Consider the following 22,325-nt stretch of genomic DNA (forward strand, 5'->3'; position numbering starts at 1 on the left):
AGTATCCTTTGTATTTCAATTGTACTTCATGCATGTTTCTGTTTTTTTTTTAATATGAACTTTGCTCTCGTAATAATCAATTGTTTTGCGTAGACACAAAAATGATTATTAACCGATGTGTCATTTTTTTATTTTCGTTGACAATTTTAGTTAATTTCTTGAAAAATATGATACAATAAATATGACAATATATTGTTATAATTAAGATTAGGTATGTGGGAAAAATTTGATAAAATAATAAGATAATAATAATAATAAGATAATAAGACAGATAAAAGCACTTTTGCAAACTTGAAATCCTAACTCTAATGCATACATTCTACACGACATATTATTATTTCAATAAGTTTATCTTATTAATTCGATAAAGATAAAATAACACCTGCTATATTGAAAGGTGTTTTCGTACGTAAAGTTTCCAATGAACGTCCGAAGCGAATAATCTCATTGCGAACAATTTTCCGCGTGCCTTATGCACGAGATCAGCGATTTCACTTTCGATGTCGTGCTCCTCCTCTTATGATTTACTCATTGGTAGATCCGGAGAAAGAGAAATGGAGTATCCTTTCGCCGACTATCATTATGCGTCGTAGTTAAAACGATGCGCGTTTGAATTAGATTCAATGCCTGAGAACCGCATACTAAATGATAGATCGCGAGGCAGAACAAGACGCTGATATTATCGAATATCGGAAGTATTACGTATATGCACTTTTCTTCATTAGTCATGCTACATAAAAGAAAGTTCCATTTTCATCGACTGTACGAGATTAATTACGCATAGGAGCATATAGAGCTGCGGCACTAATTATTGGGTGAATTTTCCGGGTAGGATTCCGACCGAAATTACAAGAACGACTTTCGCCAGCTCTTCTACATTTTCTTGTTTCCCGTTGGAACAAGAAATCGTGCGATGCCTCCATCATTCACGCAGAGCGCGCGTGATGAAAGATAAATATTCGTCACGCTGCATGAAATTCAAGGATATTAATTCTGATGAGAAAAATTGATTTTATAACATAAAATTTATTTTTATTATTCAGTTTCTCGTTTATAAAAAAAAAAAAAAAATAACATATCTAGATTGGCCGCTGTTTGTTTCGGTTTAACATATTACTTAACTTTCTCGCTCATAGAAAAAGGATACAGAAGTTGTAAATTGCATAGTGTAAAATTTATTGAGGAAGGACAAGCATATAAAAACAAGCGCAAGTCTCAATTCGGGCTTCTTGTAAAATATGACAATAGAAAACATTTTTCTCAAGACTGTATCGTTTTGCTCTTTGGTTTTTTATTAAAAAGAAGCGAAAGACATTGTACAACGTATATAAAAAAACATATGTTACATGTTACGTATGTCGAAAAAAACACACAATAGAACATCCGCTGACAGTTATTAAAGTGTCGATAATATATCTAAGAAAATCATTAGAGCGCTGTCTACGCGGACTCGTGGCACCCGGAATCATCTTTCGCGACGCAAAACGACTGTTCTGCAAACTCATTCCCCTCGTCGGGAAATCCGCGGCGAGTGGACCGACATTGCTAAGTTAATAAAATAAATACGTCCGCGTTTTCTTCGCTCGCGGGCTCGCATTCGAGCGCTTGTCGAGCAAAGGAAACGCATCGTTAACGCTCCCGAGTGAAAAATCAGCCGTTAAAACTCAGCGTTACAAATCACATTACTCTCTACAATTATATTCTCTTCGACGCAATGCGTTGACAAATGTTGCCAGAAAAAATATTATCGAGATGTGTTCCGTAATAGGTGCCAATACGTCCGCTCGTGCGATGCAGTGGAGAATTTTTTTTTTTCTTACTAATTAATCTATTATATAATGATCTAATTTCCAAATATATACACTATATATATATACATTTTCATCAAGATGTTGATCAGTCGAATTAATAAATTCTGTGACAAATTTAGTAGACAGATATTTATATCGTCATAACGTATTTTTTTTTTTTTTTCCTTTCATGTATTAATTTTTCTCTGAAACGAGCGAAAAATCCTCCACTGTCACGCTTTTAACTAATATCCCGAGTGTCCTCCAAAGCTGGACTCATAATCACCCCCAGAAGAACCGTGATCGTACACTGGTACTGCCACCGGCACTTTTACGGGATATGGTACCGCCTTGGGCACCGTTACAGGCACCGGCTTTGTTACGTGAACAGGTACGGGTCGCTCGATAGGCACTTTTACGGCGTAGGGCACAGGTTTCTCGACTGGGACGGGTACCGGTTTCTCCACTGGATACGGCGCGGGTATCGGTACTTTAACGTGAACGGGCACGGGCTTCTCCACAGGTACAGCTACCGGTCGTTCTACGTGCACTTTAACCGGATAGGGTACCTTCTTTTCTACCGGAACAGGCACTGGCTTTTCGACGGGGACCGGATACGGTTTAACTATGTGTACTGGATAAGGTCGATCGACAGGCACTGTCACCGGATACGGTACGGGCTTTTCCACGGGGAAGGGTTGCGGCACGTGTACGGGGACCTTTACGGTATACGGTACGGGCTTTTCGACCGGGAATGGCTGCGGCACTGGTACCTTTACCGGATACGGTATTTTCTTCTCCACCGGATACGGCTGGGGCACGTATACTTTATAGGGCACTGGTCTCTCTACTGGTACGTGCACAGGATAGGGCACCTTCTTTTCGACGGGATATGGCTGCGGTATATGAACCGGCACCTTCACGAATACCTTTACCGGTACCGGTATCTTCTTTTCGACGGGATACGGTTGTGGTACCGGGACTTTAACAGGATACGGTACCTCCTTCTCCACCGGATAATGAACCTTCTTCTCAACTGGATAAGGTACTTTTTCGGTCTTCACAATCGTAATCTGTTTGATTTTGCCCCCGTCGTCGCCCCCGCCCCCGCCACCACCACCGCCGTAACCACCGCCATATCCACCGATATCGTGACCGCTGATATCTCCACCGCCGATGTCTCCACCGCCGATATCGTGACCTCCTTCAAAACTGCCCCCGCCATCGTAATCGCCGCCGCCGTAACCACCCTCGTGTTGTCCCCCGAAATCTCCCTCGACGTGACTCAACCCGCGCTTATCCTGTTTCTTCTCCGTGCCTTCGGCATTTTCGCTTGACGCAATCCTCTTCTCCTCGCACACGGCCAAGGCTAGCAGCCCCGCTAATAGCGTGAGAAACTGCAATCAATAAAAACACCGCATCGATTATATCAGCTGCTTGCAGCTTCAATGCTCTATCTCTTGGACCGTGAAAGAATACTATTCATACACTATAGCTCGTCATTTTATAGTTGAAAATTAAAAGAATATAAATAATGTGCGAATATTTGCTTTTTATGCAAATGACGCCATATATTCATAGTTCTATTTTTGAAAATAGATATTTTGAAAATTTGAAACATAAACGAATATATTTTTTTATGTCGAATGAATATTATAATTTTCATGTGATATGAAAGTGAAAAACGCAGTTTTTTATAATCTTTTCGCTGTTTAACGAATTTTTATTTTTATTTTTAATTATGTGTATGAATATGTATTGTAGGAATTAAAATTATCATTTAGAATCAAAATATAGATAGAGCGGATTAGGATCTTTAGCATATATACATATATATATATATATATTAATGTACAGTAATTAATCTGCGCAGGAATATAGATCGATAATCAATAATCATAATTGTTCTATTTGCAATAAAAAAATTGGAAGTTGGGAGATTCATTCTCACTCGGATGGTATTACGCAATGTCAACACATATCTTATTTCGGTGCGGTGGCCCGAATTTCCTGAGCTAAATAGTCCGCGCGGACTGCTGACCTAAATACTCCACGCGGACTGCTGACCTAAATACTCCACGCGGACTTTTGACCGATAGCCAATAATCATGGCTACTTGGATCTTTAATCCAATAGAAAACACGGATTTCGTCGGCCCGCGAATCATGTCGCGTCTTATTGGCGTTTCTTCTTTGCATCCTTCTCGCACCCTCATTGCATCCTCCTCGCTATCTCTAATTCCTTACAAGGCACGCTCGAGCGAGCACCGTGAGCTCGAGCCTCCCCCCCGTGAAACTCGATACGCGGATAAAAAAGCAAAACAAAAAATGTACCGCTACTTGTTTTTCAGCCGTTTTAAGTGTCGCATTTCACACCGAAGGTGTGAAACAACATGTTTTTTTTTGTGTCCAGCTGTCATCGCCTTCTCACCGCGTACAAGTGATTTATGTCTTAATTTAGTTGAGACTATTCACTCACACAAACTTATTTCATACATTTTAGTTACTCACACACGCGTATAATGTCGGTGTAATTTCGAGCGTTTTCTTCCTTAAAGTTCCTTAAAGATGCGTTTAATATATTATTGAGATTTTGCGATTAAAGGAATTAAAATATTATTTGCATAAGATGTTTTTTTTTTGTACATTACACATATTTATATTCTTTTAATTCTTGGCTATAAAATAATGTTATAATTAATGTATATTAATATTAATCCACTGATGATTTCTATTCTCTTCTAGCTTACATTTGATATAATATGTCAGATTAAAATTCTGCGCTTTGAAGAGCACCCACAATCGGATCGTTGTAATTGATTTAATTTAAAAAAAATCGCAAATCTCGTCACATTTATTTTAAATAAAATTTTAAACTTGAAAGATACAAAAACAAAAAAGCTAAGTCGATCTAATTTGCAAAACTAATTGAAGCTAATTTCCCCTGTTGTGTCACTTACCAAAATTCTCATGTCTACCAGGTCTCTCACGATCTAGTTAAAGTCCAGACTTTACTGGATGCTTCCCCCCAAGGTATCACCGTCTTTATAGTCCGCTTTCCCCCAACGCGTATTAAGCGAGCCCCTCTGCGCTCTCGCGGAAAAGTGAAACACGCGTGCGTCTGGCGTTCGCCCGACGTGGACACGGTGTTATGGCACTTTTTTTTTTATAAATTCTAGACACACAGACACGTCGGTGCTTCCATAATCATATCTAACGGTGTAGCAACCGTGGAAAATTGAATACCGGAAGTTACAATAATGATGTTCAAAAATTCAAGCAAATTTGTGATATAAAAAATATATATTTTTCGTAAAGAAAGATGTTTCGATAACGAAATTTAATTTAAAATAAATAGATGCTCAAACTTTAAAAAAATATTTAGAATAAAAATTCAATTGCCAATTGCAAAACACTGTGAACAATGGGAGAATCCAAAAAAATAACTATCCAAAAATGTTTTAAGATTTAATAGAAAGTATTAATTGTTTTACGCTCTACTGTTAAATTTTATATATACGTAATAGTTGTTCCTTTTTAGTCTTGTTCACCTACGCCATTGGCTACGTTTCCATCTTTCCCCTACTATCATCTCCCTTCTCTTTCCAACTTCTCTCTTCCTCTTTCCGTTTTACATCTCGTGGAAGTTTCTCGCTCGTATATCGCTGTCTGGCAGGACTTTCCCCTTCCGTATTTAATACTCACGGAAGGACGAGAGCGCAAGACGCGGCAGCGGTTGCGGCAGGCTTCATATACGGGTTTTCTCGGTCGAGACGAGGACGATAGACACCTAACGGTCTCTCCTGCGGTCCGAGGGAGAGAGCGAGAGGAAGAATGGTAGAAGGAGAGAAAAGGTGAAAAGTTGTAGATAAGAAAGGAGAGAGAGAGAGAGAGAGAGAGAGAGAGAGAGAGAGAGAGAGACAGACAGCGCGATATGTGCAAAAAAAAAGATATAAATTCTAGAACGCATTATACGCTGATGTGAGATTGACCGCATTATTATGTGCCGTTTACTAGATGCGTCGTACGGTAAATCTTCAATTTTTGCAACTTGTTTTGGAATAAGAAATACTAAACTCGGACAAAAGATGCAAGAAAACGATGGACCTATCTATTCTCTAACTTCGTAACGATGATGTCGTTACGTGTCGTTGCGCAGCTAAAACGTATCGGAAAATAGCTGTGCAACGATGCATAACGATAGCAAATTTGTCGTTAAAAGTTATAGGACAGAAGTACTGAAGTAACATTTAAGATCCTATATTATGCATATTAATGATGATAATAACAAGATGTTTATGACATGTATATTAATGACAGAAAGTAACAAGATAAAAGGAAAAGTTTAAATTAAAAAATTATATAATTTAATATTATTCTATTTGAAGAATAGAAGCACGAAAAAATAATTAAACAGAATTTAAAAACATAACAATTTTTCTTAATAATTTTTTCATGAGAAATATTGGCAGAAAATAAAAATATAACAAAAATCAATGAAAAGAAATTTATACTATTCGATTAAGACACTGAAAATATACTTATATGGAATGCGTTTCTCACCTTCTCTTAATTCTTAATTTGATATTCAGAAGTACATATGTATCTCTAAATTATATTCTGATAAAGTTATATAGCTAAGAAATAAAAAATAATAAGCAAAACTAGTTATTGCTGAAAGAGAAAAAATGAATGCTTAAACAAGTCGAGTAAAATTAAAGTTCAAGTTTAAAATTTCTAAACATTCTTAATGATACACTGTCGCACTCTCATTGATTAATAAGAGCATACATATATATATATATATATATATATATATATATATATATATACCGCAAAATTTACATAATTTCTTCATTAAAATTACATCAAAGCGGAGGATCGTTTTTTGTCTCAGATTATTACGCCATTTAACGAGAAACATAAAAATCAATGTACATTGCATTTCACAAAAAAAAAACAATTTTATTGCGATAGTTTTATGACCGTTCTTATTCCCTCTTTTGAGCAAGCGCAAATAAGGAAGTAATAATTAGGAAAATAATTTTAGTTACACAATTAGTTATACAATTTAATTTTCCAACTTTATTTGTATAGTTGTTTGGAAAAATCAATTATTTATAAATCAATATTCTAATATTAAAATTTTATATATATAACGCAATTAAAATACAATTACTTAATTTTCACTTATAAACTTAAAAATTGATAATACAATTATTGAACAATTAGAGATCTTTAATTTTTTTAAACTCGCATTTACTTTAAAAAATAATATTGTTAATTAAATTAACAAAAATATGATAATTTTTTATATATAAGAGAAAGATAATATCGGATATAACAAAATTAATCGCGCGATGTGTTATTATTTTAAATTTATATGTATAAAGCTATTAATTATGATATACATTAATACATCTTTCTCTCAGTATCAATATAATAAATTATATATTTTTGGCATACAAATATCTGCAGCTATAGAATGATCTCTCGGGACCATTTACTTCTCGGAAATCTTCTCTTAGAATTTGACGTATTTTTGAAATCGATCCTGCTAAACCCTTGACGAAAGCTTCTACTTTTCATATCTTGAGGGTCAAATCTGGATTTACCCCTCCGTGAATATGTGCTCCAATCGTCTACATCTTCCTCTGACTCTTCATCATTCAACGGTTTATATCTGTCATAATCGTCATACTTTTTCCTTTCTTTCCGCGGATCTTTCCTGACACTAGAATAAAACTCGCGAATAATCTTGGATTCCGTAGTAATATTTCCACTGTTGAGGGCCTTCTCTACTGCCCTCTCGGCTGCCCTTTCGGCTGCTTGTTCCACGGCGAGCTCCGCGGCTCTTTCGAGTTCCTCCCTGCGGCTAGCCGATGATATAAAAGCAACACCGAGACATAGAAATGCTATAAAACACTGCCGCTGTTTAAAGAAATACGACGTTATGTAGAACTAAAAATATTGAACATTATAGATATTTTCAATGTGATAATCATTGATCAAATCATCATGGGCATCAGGATTTGGCTGCACAATATTATTATTAATTTTTCTTCTGTAATAAATGTCAAATTTATTCTGTCTTTGTTGAATATAAAATATCTTTACTTTATTTATTTTACAAGAGAGTATGTTACAATATATTTTCAAAGATTTCTAAATATTTAAATTAGATTTAAATTAAAATAATCAAATTTATCTTGTGGACTTAAACGGAATAAATTTGTCAATTATTATCAAAGAGAAATTAATAATTAATACTAATAATATAAAGTCATAGTATCTACCTGGTGTCTCATGATGACGTCTTTCCGATCAAGGCGATAGATCGATTTACACTGAATTCAAACGGAAATATATCTTACTATTATTTATATATACCATAGACTACTTGCGCCTGTTCAACTAGTTAGTTTATAGCCTTGCAAAACCTTATTCGTGACAATTATTTACGCTTAAGTGATCCTCATTGTTTTACGAGCTTTTAAATGCCGTATTTGCCAAGAACAAACCATGCTACCTGTTTTAAAATTGTGACAAAACGCGAAATGCATAAACAACTTGAATCTCGAACAGAGTCTTTAAAAAAAAGACCAAAATTTTTATAAAGAAATTATTATTTTTTTTATTAATTTTGATGTCAAAATTAATGCTTATTTCATAAAATGTTTTATGTAAAAATATTTAGTGTGCAATAACAAATGACTATAATAAATTTATTAGTTCAAAAAATAAATGTTTATAATAGGTTGCATGCATTCAAAGAAAATTTCTACAATTTTAGATTATATAATATAAGAGAGAGTAGAAAAATATATATATTAAAGATTTCAAAGATTTCTACAAAGACATTATTTAACCTATGACAGGGGAACGCATTTACTATCGAATTCTAAATCATTAATATATATGAGAAGGATTCCGGATTAGTAAAGTTTATTTGACGATTGATTAATGCGAAAGCGAATGGGATACTTTCTATGTCGAATCGTAAAACTGAATGATCTTTGTACATACGCCACGGAATTTTATCTTTTTAGAACATTCAATCATATTTTTTAAGAAATAATAATTTTTTTGATATTTTTTTTCTTATATTTTTTATCGATTAAATTTCCGATAATAATAGTTTTTCTAATCTTTTACTAATACAAATGTGTGATATATGAAATTCTGCAAATTATATGCATCACATAATCACAAAGAATTTATAGAAGAGAAATTAATAAAAATCTATATATCTATAGTTAGAAAAATTTATAAATCAAATAAAACAACTTGTATTAAGTCTATTGCTCGAACTATATATTAAATAATCATTTTATTTGCAGAAAAATAGTTAGATAACTCGTAAAATTTTTGTATTAATTTAATGATATACAAAGAAAATTCTATGCTTCTGTTACAAACAACTAACATGTGTATTATTTGGTACGATACGATCGACACTTTCTTTTGTAGCAAATTGAATAATTTGATCGAATTTCTCGGATCAGTAACACTAGTGAAACCGAAACCAGTGTAAAAGTGCTCTCCACACATCTTCCCTCCTCGAAGTTGCGACTACAAAACTTTCCCGCTTTGGCAGCGGTTGTACACCACTCAACTTATATGCTTATATTCTCGCGAAACTTTCTTCTGATACTTCCCGGAGATATAATCGAAGAAAAAAAATCCTCCGTCATTCGGACAATGACAGCTCTAGCTAGGAGCTATTTATTTTATCGCTTTCATTTTTCCCACATATTAATAGTGTATATAATAAAAAAAGCTCGTTGCATTAAATTTGTTTATCATTATCTTGATATAATTATAACACTTTGAATATTATATATGTAAATTACGTCTAATATATCTTTACAACACGGAAGAATTGAAGTGAAATCGTTACATGAATCGTTTTAGATACTTCTTATGTGTACTATAATCATTTATTTTGCAAATTTTACAGTCGTCATAAAGAAAATCATAATGTGATATAAAAGCAATGTGTCTATAATTACTTCGCACATAAGTACATTAATTGTGAATTCTATTCCACACCTAGAAGTGTTTCATAAAAAAAATGTAAATGTACATAACAATTGAAAATGTTTTCTTTCTGTCTATAATATATTCTGATTTATGAATATAAGTATATTTCGATCATATATATATATATATATATATATATATATATATATATATATATATATACAAGTAAGAAAGTAAGATTATATGTCGATTATATAATTTAACAAAGTACTAATTCTTGAGATGCATATTTTTCATGCATATTTATAACTTATAAAATAAAAAATGTGTTTATTAACAATTAATATTCTATTAAAAAGTTAGATCAATTTATGATTTTATAAATTTAATTTGATAATAATTGTCACACGATATACGATATATTACGAATGTACTTACGCTTTGTGCAATCGACTGCGTCTTATGGTATTGCGGAAGGAATAGACGTTCCGTAATCAAAATCACGGTCAATGTCGTTGAACGACTGTTGTTTTGCAGAAATCAATTACATTCCGTCAATCCTCGTTTCGCTGTAATTACGACGCGGCGAAAGTGACTGGAATTAAATTGGAGACAAGGAGAGACTTTAATGAATAAACGAATGTCGCAAGATTTCGCAAGAAATTAGTTATTGGCATTTATTCGATTAGATTTTAATACCAATTTCTATTTTTAATTACCTTTCTTTTTATGCGTTAATTGTTTGGATAAAATTGTTAAGAGATAACAATCAAAAATAAAAATAGGCTAATTTAATTACGTTAAATTTTTTAAATTAAATTATATTGAATCTAGAATGCTATTTGGAATATAGTGATTAGGTCTGCTTAAGAGGATAATTTTATTCAATAACAATCATTTTTATTTTCACAGCTTACAATATTTTCTGGCAAAAATATGTGTGATAATCAAAATAATTCCATCAGTAATTGTAAATAAGATATAATGACAATAAGAGCAGAAGATAACATTTTAAAAGATAATGTTATGTGATTTTATACATATGCATTCAAGAAGAAAATTTATATAAAATAAATAAATTTCTCTTCAAGAAATCAATAACAAATTAAATTATATTATAATAATTCTGCATTCTATTATTAAAAATATATTCTATATTCTATTATTAAAAATTCTAGTATTAAAAATTTATCTATAAATTTAAGTTTTTTATTATATAAGATAATTTAACAATCGAAGGAACATAAGATTTACAGATAAATTTTTAATACGGAATAAAATTATTAATAATATATGTAGGATTTGGTAAAAATTAATCAACACATGCACAAAGCCTCTAGCAGCTATAAATCTATTAATGTCTATTGAATAATTTATTTTCATGAACGGCCATATTTTTTTGGAATTATTCCTTGTATATATTTTTATATATTTTTACATTCAAATATATTTTTTGGAAATATTCCTCGCACTCTTATATTTCTGTTCATCTATTGGCACCGCAACTGATATCGGATACCGGATAAGAAATAGGTTTTTCGATGTAGTATTCGACCGCTTTGCTCTCGTCCATCGGTATAAGTCTCTACACTGGTATCTTTACCGATACACGTACAAATTTTTCTACAAAACACGGTATCTTTTTTCGATCTGATACGATGCTGGTACGGGAACCTTTATCTTGACCAACACAGGCTTGTTCGGGCTTGGTATTGATCTTTCTACATGCACTTTGACCGGTATAGGAATCGATTTCTCGACAGGATACGAAACCGGCTTTGTAATCGGTATCGAATATGGTTTTGATACTGAAACCGGTATTAGTTTATCCATCGCGATTTTTACAGGATAATGAACAACTTTCTCGACTGGATACAGCTGAGATATCTTCATCGGTACCGGTATCTTCCGTTCTATGAGAAATGGATCTGGTACTGGGATCTTTATTTGGTAATGTATTTTTTTCTCGATAGGATATGGTTTTGGTACATATACTTTGACTGGGACGGGACGATCCACTGGTACATTAATCGGATACAGAACTTTTTTGATGACCGGTACTGGTTGCGGAATTTTAACGGGAACTTTAACGAGAACCTTCATGGCATAAGGTGTTTTCTTTTCAATCGCATTCGGCTGCGGAACGGACACTTTAACTGGATACGATATGTTTTTAATCACGGGATGTGGGATAGTTTTCTTCACGGGATACGGCATCGTGATTTTCTTTACAATCGTTATGGTTTTATGCATGTTCTCGTGTATATGATGACCTAATACTTTAGAATCGTGTATGTTTTGTTTACCTTCTCCGTCATCCGAATTATGACCGTAATTCTTTGGCAATTCGTATTCATTTTTAGGTCCATTTTTTAAATATACGACATGAGATTCTGAAACTAAAATTATTTTTTTTATATAAATTATGTTTAATTCTCTTTCTTTAATATTAATTATGCCATCTATTAAAAAACAGATATATTAAATAAATAAATTCAAATAAAATGATTATAAAAGTAATATTATATATATATATATTAAAATTTTTCCACTTTTTTAATAGTCTGTGCTTGCTATCTTTATATTTATAGGATTTTAATTGCTAAATATCAAGTCTCATCTAACAATAAAAGATTGCAATATAATGAACAAATGTATCAGCTCTTACATCATTAATTTTATTAGAAGCATATCAAAATACTTACATTTATTATCTTTTGATTGATCTAGTTTGGTCTTGCGTACATTCATATTGTTTATGCGAATGTTTCCTTCTGCAATATTGACTTTATTGTGTCTTATACTATGAAAAGGCATGATTTGATACCTTTGTGCTGTAGGAAAATTATCATACTTATATGCGTATGTATTAAAGTTGTTGTGTATTGAAGAAGTTGACACCATAACCGCAAAAAATGATAATAAAAGCATCTCGTGTTCCTGCAAGTAGCGAAACTCGCAATTTTATAAATCTATAACATGTTTATACACTTATTCACAAAACACTTATTCACAAAAAGAAACTATTAAATGTTTCCAATAGCATAAGAACGTACCGCATGTGTCATTCTGAACAAGATAAGAACAATTTCTTGGGAAAAATCTTCAAGCACCTTGCTCAAGTTAAGAGTAAATAGATCAGTCGTACACTTTTACCATCTTATATATACGGTTGCTACAAATACGTTGTAGTTACTCTAGAGATGCACGCAATGATTGCTTCAAGAGGGGATAATCACTTTCGTTACTTATTACTCGCACGAGTGAAATTGTCCTTTTTTGGAACAACAAAATTCTAGAAAACCACTAGCATGAACCGGTTCCAATAGATTTACTTATAAAGAGAATGACATTTATTGTTCTAGTAGCAAGAACCGCTTACTTTTTATGGAATCTTGACATTTTCTCGGGTCGGTTCTCTTGACCATGATTTTGAAACTATAATAGATTTTGTTGCATAAAATAACAGAATAAAAATTACTATTTAAAAAAAAAACAATAAAAAAAAATACAAAAATAAAACTCGTGGAATTTTTTTTTTTTTTCAATCGAATGTCAGAAGTGATTTTCCGGAAAATTTAATAAGAATAATTCCGATTAATTTTTATTTATCTTTAATTACTTCTATTTTTATCGTTGAAGTCTGTGTATTGCTCGTATAACGCATGACAAAGTCTATTGCTGGAAATATAACCGTTCACTTGGAAACGAATTTAAATCCGATAAACCAGAATTTATTATTACGCAATATCAATACAAAAACTTGTATGGAAACAGCAATCGTTAAAATATGATCACTTGACATTTTTTCCAAAAATCATAATTATACCTTGCAGTAATCAATTAAAATACGTAAACGTTGTTATCACATAGTGAATGTGTATCGATTAATTTCAAATTACATAAATATTTCCTTTTATATCGAGTTATATAATTACAAACTTATTTTTAATATCTAAGAATGATATGAAAGGGAGTTACATAATATTGATACTAACTACATTATATAAACCTTTTTTTAATTGGTGGTTTTTTACCAAAATGTATATTGAACTATTTATCCGATTATAGTAAACGTAGACATATTATCTGAGACAATCTCTAATATGGATTCATTCAAAGATGATTTTATAAATTATCGTTGTGCAAAACATTTTTACAAGTTAATAAAGAAGAAATAATGATGTTGTGAGGCATTTAAATTTGCATTTGAAATGGATTCTGAAATGCAATCGTATACGATAGTAAATATAAGATAAATTCATCAACACCATTGCAAGGAGAAAACAATGCTCGCATTGCTTCACATTTGTTTTGCATGAATTTCGCTATCTGCACGCGATCCTAATCATGGTTCATGGATTACCGATCTTCATTATTATTTTTCAACGCGTTTGCGTGTCAAATATTTAACGCTCGGCAGCAACCGCATGGCTGCATTTAATTATAAAAACCACACGTCATTACTCGCAAAAGATTGCTCGCGACTTTTCAAGATAGATCGCAAATATGGAGAGAGTTTATCGTATGATAGCACGAATCTTTTATCAAAGATACATAGACTGAAAGAAACACGTGATGTAAAAAAAGAACCGCGCTTGTAAATGGCTTGTTAACATTGTAACGCGAGAAGTAGTGCGACGTTTCTGCGCAGTGTCGATGGCAAAATTCTTCTAAATGAGTATTTGCGAATAATTTGTTATACTCGTGTTGAAGAAGGAAGTCGAGAGCGGAAGCGCGAGCGATACGCTTTGAATCTGCTTCATATTTCCGGATATCTCGATTATGACATGGGAGATTTATCGAGCGATAAACATGAGATGGTATATTTTGTGCGCATAATTTATTAAAACATCTGCTTAGAATATGCATTTTAAATCACACAGCAAATGCTACAATAATAGTGATTTTTCAAACATGTGATAGCTGGATAGTTAAAAATCTTACGTAAATATTCGATATTTTTCAATATGCTTCTTTAATTATTTAGTTGTTTGATATTCAATGATTAAATTTTTAAGCTTATTTAGATTTATGCTTATAAACATCATTAGCAAGTTAATTTATTTTCAAGGAAGGAGAGAGAGGAAGATCTCCGTAAATAAAATATTATTAATAAACGCGATATTTGTAGATTAATACTAATAGATTTCGTGCATGAATTTATTTTCGTAATTAATGTCTTCTTAATAATGAGGGAAATACGTATTTTGTATGCTCATAAACTCTCTTACATCTTACATCTTTAATATATAGGTTTTACCTTCACTCTCTCGAGATTGCTAGATATATATTATATCGAGATACTTTCTAGCGCACATAAGATAGCAAAGACGACATGTTGTAGTAATAGGAAGCGACACTGTTCTGAAAGATTATATCTCTTATTTAATCTTCTAATTATGTCGCTATACGGTTGGCTTTATTCTAGGACATTAACACAATCCTATAACGTATGATGACCGATCATAAATGTATACAACTATTATCATGAAGATATAACACTTTATTTGCAAGAGCAAAATAATACACAATAAAAATAATCAATAAGTAAAAACTAATAAATTAAAATGCCATATATCATTTATAAAATTTAATTATATTATAAATATATATATATCGCAAGGTTTTCATAAAATCAGCTTTTCTTTAAATTTATTAATTTAGAGAAAAAAAATGTGCTATTTGCTAATAAAACATATTAATGTATTTTAAACTGGGTTCTCTGATGGTCCTACTTTATATTCTAGGCATAAAATTACAACAAATTATCATTCATGATATCAATTGCAATAAATCACCCCTCTGCAAATGTCAAATGCATAATCACCAAGAGAACAAAGTGGATCATGATGCGTTTGCGTCATTACTTTCACTTATCACGCGTTCACACAATGCAATTTTATGTCTATTAATTTTGAAGATAGATTAAATACTTAAATAGTAACGATCTGCCATAACTACAGCTGATAGAGAGTAGTTTCTCTCACGGTATATGCTTCAGATGAATTTTACGAACCGCGAGAATTTAAGCTATCAACAAATGGTAGTAATATATAGAAGTAATAAAATCAAATTTTAATAAAAATGCGTATATGAAGTATGTTATAATAATGGAGTAAAAATATTATATTTTTTGACATTAATTTTTCTGTACTATTTTGAATAAGAAATTTATTTATTTATAACCATTAGCTTATTTTAAAAGATTTGATTTCATAAAGTGCTTGAGAGAAAACGTAATCAAAGATAATATTATAATATTTTGTGACTTCATGAAATTATTTCATATAGGCAAGAATATCCTTTGCTAGAATCTTTATTATAGCAGCAAATGTAAAAGTACCAAGCTACTTTACCGGTTACTGTCGTTGGAAATAATTGAAAAAAGTGCCGTTCCTTTCTGCGATAAATTCCAAAGATAATTAATATAAAACATAGTAAAAAATTTAAATTAAAAATTAATAATTTATACAAGAATATTAATTTGTCAAATAAAAAGATTTTGTCATTATATTTCAATCATATAATTACAATAACATATACATTTTTTTATTCTAATTGCATCTTTTAATGTTATAAGTATGCATCGGCAATTTGTTAAAAAAAAGAAAATGTCAAATAACTGACTTGAAATCATCTCACTAATGCAATTAGATGATAGATTTCGTAACAAAATTACTACACGCGAAGAATAAACATAATGATGGCGACAATCATAAAAATTATTAATTTCGTTAATATAACATTAATATTAAAGAAAGAAAATTTCTAATTTAAACTAATAAATTAGATTTCATATTTTCTCATTAAATATTTAAACAAAATTAAATGAGAAATCTGATCGTCTTCTACAATCTTAAATCATCATAGTATTCAAAATGATTAGCAATCTAATTTTTTATTATTAATTAAATGTCAAGTTAAATGTCTATTAAAATAAGAGATGTTCCATAATTTATCTAAAAGACAAGATTTTTCAATTTTGAATAATTTTAAACTCTATCGAAGTATCTATCTGACATTTAAGCAACTATCAGCCTTCCCACGTTACGCTCTGATGTTCGTGATCTTAAGATTTTTATAGTCCAATATTTTTTAACAAAGGATGCAAAACATCGTGTTCGTTCCGTGTAATTGTCTTAAAAGGAATAGTTTCGCGAGTCAAGGCGAAGAGGTGCGGCGGGATAAATAAAGGAAGCGAAAGGACAGACCCGCTCCGGGTCTGTGGAAAACGGATGAAAGGGGAAGTGGATTTACGGCAGCACGATCTTTCTTGACGAGGCGAAGGGGAGACTCTTACTTTCAGCCTCGACGTCGCGTGCGCTAATGGCACGATTGCACAATCGTTCTCGTGGTCCGGACGAGCACGTAAGTCGCCGTTCGTGAGTCAAGTGGCAAAGCCGCTTCGGTCGAAGTGGGTCGTGCAAGAAATTAGTCGCGGATGCACATCGATTTTACTTCCGCAGATATCAGGGGATCCCCAACAAAACATTTTAAGACTGGATCACGAAGACCGGAATAATGGAAATTGATAAAAAAAATCAATTACCTCGCGCGCAGATTTTTTTCACTTTATTGCATCCCCAATTACGCACGATAATTTATCATAAATCGATATAAAGAGAATCCATTGTTTCTTTTATAAGCCTCAGAATTTTTTTTCAAATTTTAATATAAATTAAAATATATTTTGTATAACTCAATATATATATATATATATATATATATATATATATATATATATATATATATTCTACATAAATCAAAATCTATTCTAAATTTTATACAAATTAAATTCTCCTTCTCTCTTTCTTTCATAAATTTTTCAAAATAAAATACAAGTACATAAGACGTATATAAATAAAGACTATAAGTAAATAAAAGTAAATCGAAATTTTTTAGTTATCTATTATTTATTCGTACACGCGTTTATCCTATATTTCGTAAAATTTACGAAATTTTGAAAATATACGGAAACTTGATCCGAAAGGTCACGGTATCTCGTTGTTAATTAAAATCGCGGAAATTTGCGTATCCACACGTGTGGGGATAATATTCTATTTTATCCGATATACCATAAGTTTTCGTTCAACGCTAACTTTGTGAGAACTGTTATTTATTTATTGTTAGCTTCGTTACATCAATTTAATTAATATAATTGATATGGATTAAGTTACACACTCACACACACATAACTTTTCTGCGAAGAAAAGAACACCAAAACACGTATGGAAATTTAATCAAACTTTAATATTCTCTAAGGAAATGTAAACGATATAAGATAATGAAGGCCAAATCAATAAGCTTAATTATATGTATATTGAATATACTATATTACATCAATATATTCATTTACTTCAGAATTCCATGGTGCACTGATCAATACTTGATTTTAGTTTCTTGTATGTATATATACACACATTTTAATTGTTAATAATTCACGGTATGTAAGAGAATTTAACGGTCATATTACAAAGAATTTTCGAAAGAGGGACAGGAGAAAACAAATAATCTGAAAAAAATATTAAAAAATAGTCGATTATATTTAAAAAAAAAAAAAAAAACAGATCTTTAATAAAATATTATCATTACAGATTTTAGAGAGAGTACATTTTGAATCTGTCCATTTCCGTCAATTTTTTATTTCCTTTAACATTTTTGCTAATCTTTCTTATAAAAAGGAAAATATGTAGGAATTAGGATAAATAGATCAGAAAATAGTACACATAGCTATATATATAACTACTTTACAATAATATTTATTTCATTTTCTGTAAAAAAATACATACTTTGCTAATATCGGTACAAAAGTAAGTCAAGAGAGTTGCTCTTGAGCGAAGATCGCTAAAGACGAGTATGTTCCTATTGATCATTCGTTCTTCCTGGCACACGTCGCCGCGCCACGCCCTCGTTGCGATTATCATCGAAATCGGAATACAATAGACCGATGCGCGATCGTCTACCGGAAATTGTCCCCGATCCGATCCAGGTACAAAGTGGCGGATATCGCTGCGCCGCACGGCAACGTTCCGAATCGGTTTTTCGTATACTAAGACAAGATCCTCGCGGTTATCCGGTTATCGTCGCGCGCGGTGGAAAGTTTCTCATACGACGACAAAGAACGAACCGGAATTGTGATGTTAGTGATGACCATAGTTATTATAGCTACCATAGCTGCCGTAACCACCACCGTAGCCTACATCACCACCCTCGTATCCACCGGAGATGTAGCTCTCATGTCCGTGATGTTCGTGGTGCACCGGCACAGCCACCGGCACTTTAACCGGATAAGGCACAGGCTTCTCTACCGGGTAAGGCACGGCCTTTTCGACGTGAACGGGGTACGGTCTGTCGACCGGGACCTTGACTGCTATCGGCACAGGTTTTTCGACCGGATAAGGCACTGGTTTCTCGACTGGATACGGTTGCGGTACTGGTACCTTAACCGGAACTGGCACGGGCCTATCGACATGAACGGGGTACGGCCTGTCAACTGGAACCTTCACGGGATAAGGTACCGGCTTTTCGACAGCATAAGGCACGGGCTTCTCAATGTGCACGGGATAGGGCTTGGGAACGGGTATGTGAACGGGACGATCAACTGGGACTTTGACTGGGTAAGGTACGAGCTTCTCGACTGGGTAAGGTTGAGGTACATGGACCGGAACTTTCACTGGTACTGGGACTGGTTTTTCGACGGGATACGGCTGAGGTACTGGTACTTTTACTGGGTAAGGAACGTGTTTCTCTACGGGATAAGGCTGCGGTACTAAAACCTTGACCGGGTAAGGACGATCGACCGGAACGTGAACCGGATAGGGAACCTTTTTCTCAACCGGATACGGCTGGGGTACGTGAACAGGCACCTTCACGAAGACCTTGACGGGATAAGGCACGTGCTTCTCAACCGGGTACGGTTGCGGTACGGGCACTTTGACTGGGTAAGGCACGTGCTTCTCTACTGGGTAGGGCACGTGTTTCTCCACGGGGTATGGCACGGCGACGTTCTTCACTACGGTCACGGTCTTTACGTGGTCGTGACCGCCGATATATCCACCGCCGTATCCACCGTATGCGCTGCCCAGATCGAGGCCGATATGTCCACCAGATCCGATATCGTATCCTCCGTCATAGCTGTAACCGTAACCAAGACCTAACAGTCCGCGTTTCTCTTGCTTCTTCTCGCCTCCGGACTTCGCTTCCACCGACTTCTCGATTTTTGCGGTCTCCTCCGACAATACTGTCGTAACCACGAGGGCGGCAACTGCCACGCAAATCTAGAAAATACACAATATTATCTCTTATTACGTTGTACATGAGTAATATATCGATTGCGATTCATTACTACATATATATATAATTTTTAAAACATCCAATCAAAAGAAAAACGAACTCTCGAAAAACGCGCATGTATTAAAAAATTTATTGAAAATATTAAGCGACTGACAAGTCTCGTTACTAATAACACATGTTACCGCTTGTATCTCTAATATCGACTCGTTATGTAAAGATCTGTAACGAGATATATTAATTTTCTTTAAAAATTTACTCGAGTTTAAAATTAATTAATTAAATACACATGTACATCACCGCACGATGCAATAAAATTTTTGAAAATTCAGAATCAAAATATCGTCATCAAGAAAGCGTTTTAAATATGAAGACGATCGTTATTCTACAGTAAAGTGAAGCTATTCAAGTCGCGTAATTGTACGACATTAGTATACGGAATGTTCGTTTAGAAATATAGTTCGCGTGCAACTTGTTCGCGGAATTCTTTAATGCATGATTTACGAGCCAAATCTATGCGCGCGTTTAATCTCTCTCGAACGATTTACACCCCCGATTAATCTCCTTCACTTCTCGTAGATATTATTATCTATCTGAGCTTCCTCGATACACGTTTCACCGACGTTTCTCGCTTTTCAACAACGCGACACTAAGACGAAAAGTATTGCAAGCGAGTCGACTACGATGAAGGACGTACCAGGATTCTCATTTTTGCTCTCGCGATGTTCCGGGTGCGTCCAGGAGTGAACTGGATGCTGATTGCCGTCGGTTCCTCGTCTTATATACGCGGCACACTTTCGCCTTCGCCACCCGGGGCCCGCCGGGTCCGGGGCCCCAAGTCATGTACCCCCACGTTATACCTCTTTGTTCAACTACGACGATGACGGTCCTACCGTCTGAACGACCACCACTCCCCTTTGGGACAGACACCTCACTCCTTCTCTTTAACTTCCCTACATACATACACGCACGTGCGCGTACGCGCGTTGCGAAGAACGAACTCTCCTTCTTCAACGAACCGATCTCGTTCCCTTCCTTCTTCGTCAAATACTTGTGCTCGCAATACCTGATTTTTTCCACATATCTTCGCAGGTACCTCGATTGCTTTAGTTTTATATGATACTTTCTCTGAGGAACGACGGACATACCGATTGGACGTCCCTTATGTTAGTATCGGAAAGCATCGATCGTATCCGCGTGCCTTTCCAGTTTGGACGAACTTGGAGAAAGAGATTGACAGTACGCAAAAACTCGCCTCTTCGTACGTAACGTTTCACGAGAGTTTGGATTGAACAGATTCGCCTGCTGGCAAATCTATCAGCTGATACGGATATCGTCAGTGATCGTGCGGGCAAAACATGACATACATTACTCACGGTAACTGTCACCGTGCTATTGACGCGTGTCGGTTTTCCAACTTTGCGAGAGATTTATAAATTAATATGAAAATTAAATAAAATTTTACGAAATTTTTGAAAGTTAAATTGTTAATTTCTGGTGCCCTGTCAATCGTGCTCTAACGATATTTTGTAATCTTTATTGTTTGTCATTAGTCCGTTCCCAGATGCAGTTAAAGTGTGCTTGAGTTGGATTTTAAACTTTTACTACGTTCGTGCCGTAGGTTTCTTGAAATAGACATGTTTTGCTATTGGAACGGAAGTCGGGAAAATTCCATTTAGAGGAGGATTGACTTGCAATCGTTAAAATGCAATCGAAAATTGCACGTTTTACGGAATTTTATATTTTAACATACAGTCGTACGTACAGTCAGTTAATGATATGACGCAGAATTTAATATTTTTATTAGATTTTATTAACAAAATTTTTTTTTTAATGTCAATTTATAATAAATTATATATCACTTATACATGCGCATACATGTGCCTAGGTAGAGCATTGACATGACAATTTAGTTTCTCCGTCAGTAAATTGCACTAATTTCTTACCCTTTCCCTGCAATTATGTGTCCCCCTACAAGAATGCATAATTCACATTCCAGCATTACATCGAACCTTCTCTACGTGTCTCTAAATTATAAATTTTCCGCTTTCCATTTTACCTCTCGAATAGTAGAAACGTAACTTCATTATTTCAATTTTGATTTTAAATATATGTGAAAAATAATTTCTCAAATGTCGAATAATCCAAAATAAAAAAACACTTAGTTGATTGTTAGAATTAGAGTTAATAAAAAAATTGCTTTGATAATGTGAAAGAAATGAGAATTTTAAATTATATATAAATAAATGATTGCAAGAAA

The 22,325-nt window shown here is 33.6% G+C and overlaps 4 protein-coding genes and 1 pseudogene across 5 annotated transcripts in view; 1 reads left to right on the forward strand and 4 right to left on the reverse strand.

The window, feature by feature from the left end:
• Nucleotides 1–22,325, forward strand: part of LOC126852094 (angiotensin-converting enzyme) — a 46,895-nt gene that overhangs the window by 10,036 nt on the left and 14,534 nt on the right. Inside the window, exon 11 of one of the 2 annotated variants that reach the window (XM_050596565.1) lies at nt 10,310–10,428. The exons of the other annotated variant lie outside the window; for it this stretch is intronic. Coding sequence (XP_050452522.1) covers nt 10,310–10,367 — 58 coding nt within the window. The 3' untranslated portion in view covers nt 10,368–10,428. Of the gene's footprint in view, nt 1–10,309; nt 10,429–22,325 lie in introns of those variants that run through there. 2 annotated transcript variants of the gene reach the window in all.
• On the reverse strand, nt 1,153–4,894 carry LOC126852106 (uncharacterized). Its single transcript, XM_050596589.1, has 2 exons — nt 4,750–4,894; nt 1,153–3,187 (listed from the first exon to the last, which is right to left on the reverse strand). Exons 1-2 carry the CDS (start codon nt 4,759–4,761, stop codon nt 2,036–2,038), a joined length of 1,164 nt encoding a protein of 387 aa, XP_050452546.1. The 5' UTR covers nt 4,762–4,894; the 3' UTR covers nt 1,153–2,035.
• Nucleotides 7,048–8,201, reverse strand: LOC126852116 (uncharacterized). Its single transcript, XM_050596602.1, has 2 exons — nt 8,086–8,201; nt 7,048–7,720 (listed from the first exon to the last, which is right to left on the reverse strand). The coding sequence occupies exons 1-2, from the start codon at nt 8,095–8,097 to the stop codon at nt 7,268–7,270; spliced, it is 465 nt and encodes a 154-aa protein (XP_050452559.1). The 5' UTR covers nt 8,098–8,201; the 3' UTR covers nt 7,048–7,267.
• Nucleotides 11,086–12,694, reverse strand: LOC126852109 (BCL-6 corepressor-like protein 1; annotated as a pseudogene).
• Nucleotides 18,515–20,897, reverse strand: LOC126852107 (uncharacterized). Its single transcript, XM_050596590.1, has 2 exons — nt 20,763–20,897; nt 18,515–20,052 (listed from the first exon to the last, which is right to left on the reverse strand). The coding sequence occupies exons 1-2, from the start codon at nt 20,772–20,774 to the stop codon at nt 18,916–18,918; spliced, it is 1,149 nt and encodes a 382-aa protein (XP_050452547.1). The 5' UTR covers nt 20,775–20,897; the 3' UTR covers nt 18,515–18,915.

This window comes from Cataglyphis hispanica, chromosome 9 (genome assembly GCF_021464435.1).
Source record: "Cataglyphis hispanica isolate Lineage 1 chromosome 9, ULB_Chis1_1.0, whole genome shotgun sequence".
Lineage (NCBI taxonomy): Eukaryota > Metazoa > Arthropoda > Insecta > Hymenoptera > Formicidae > Cataglyphis > Cataglyphis hispanica.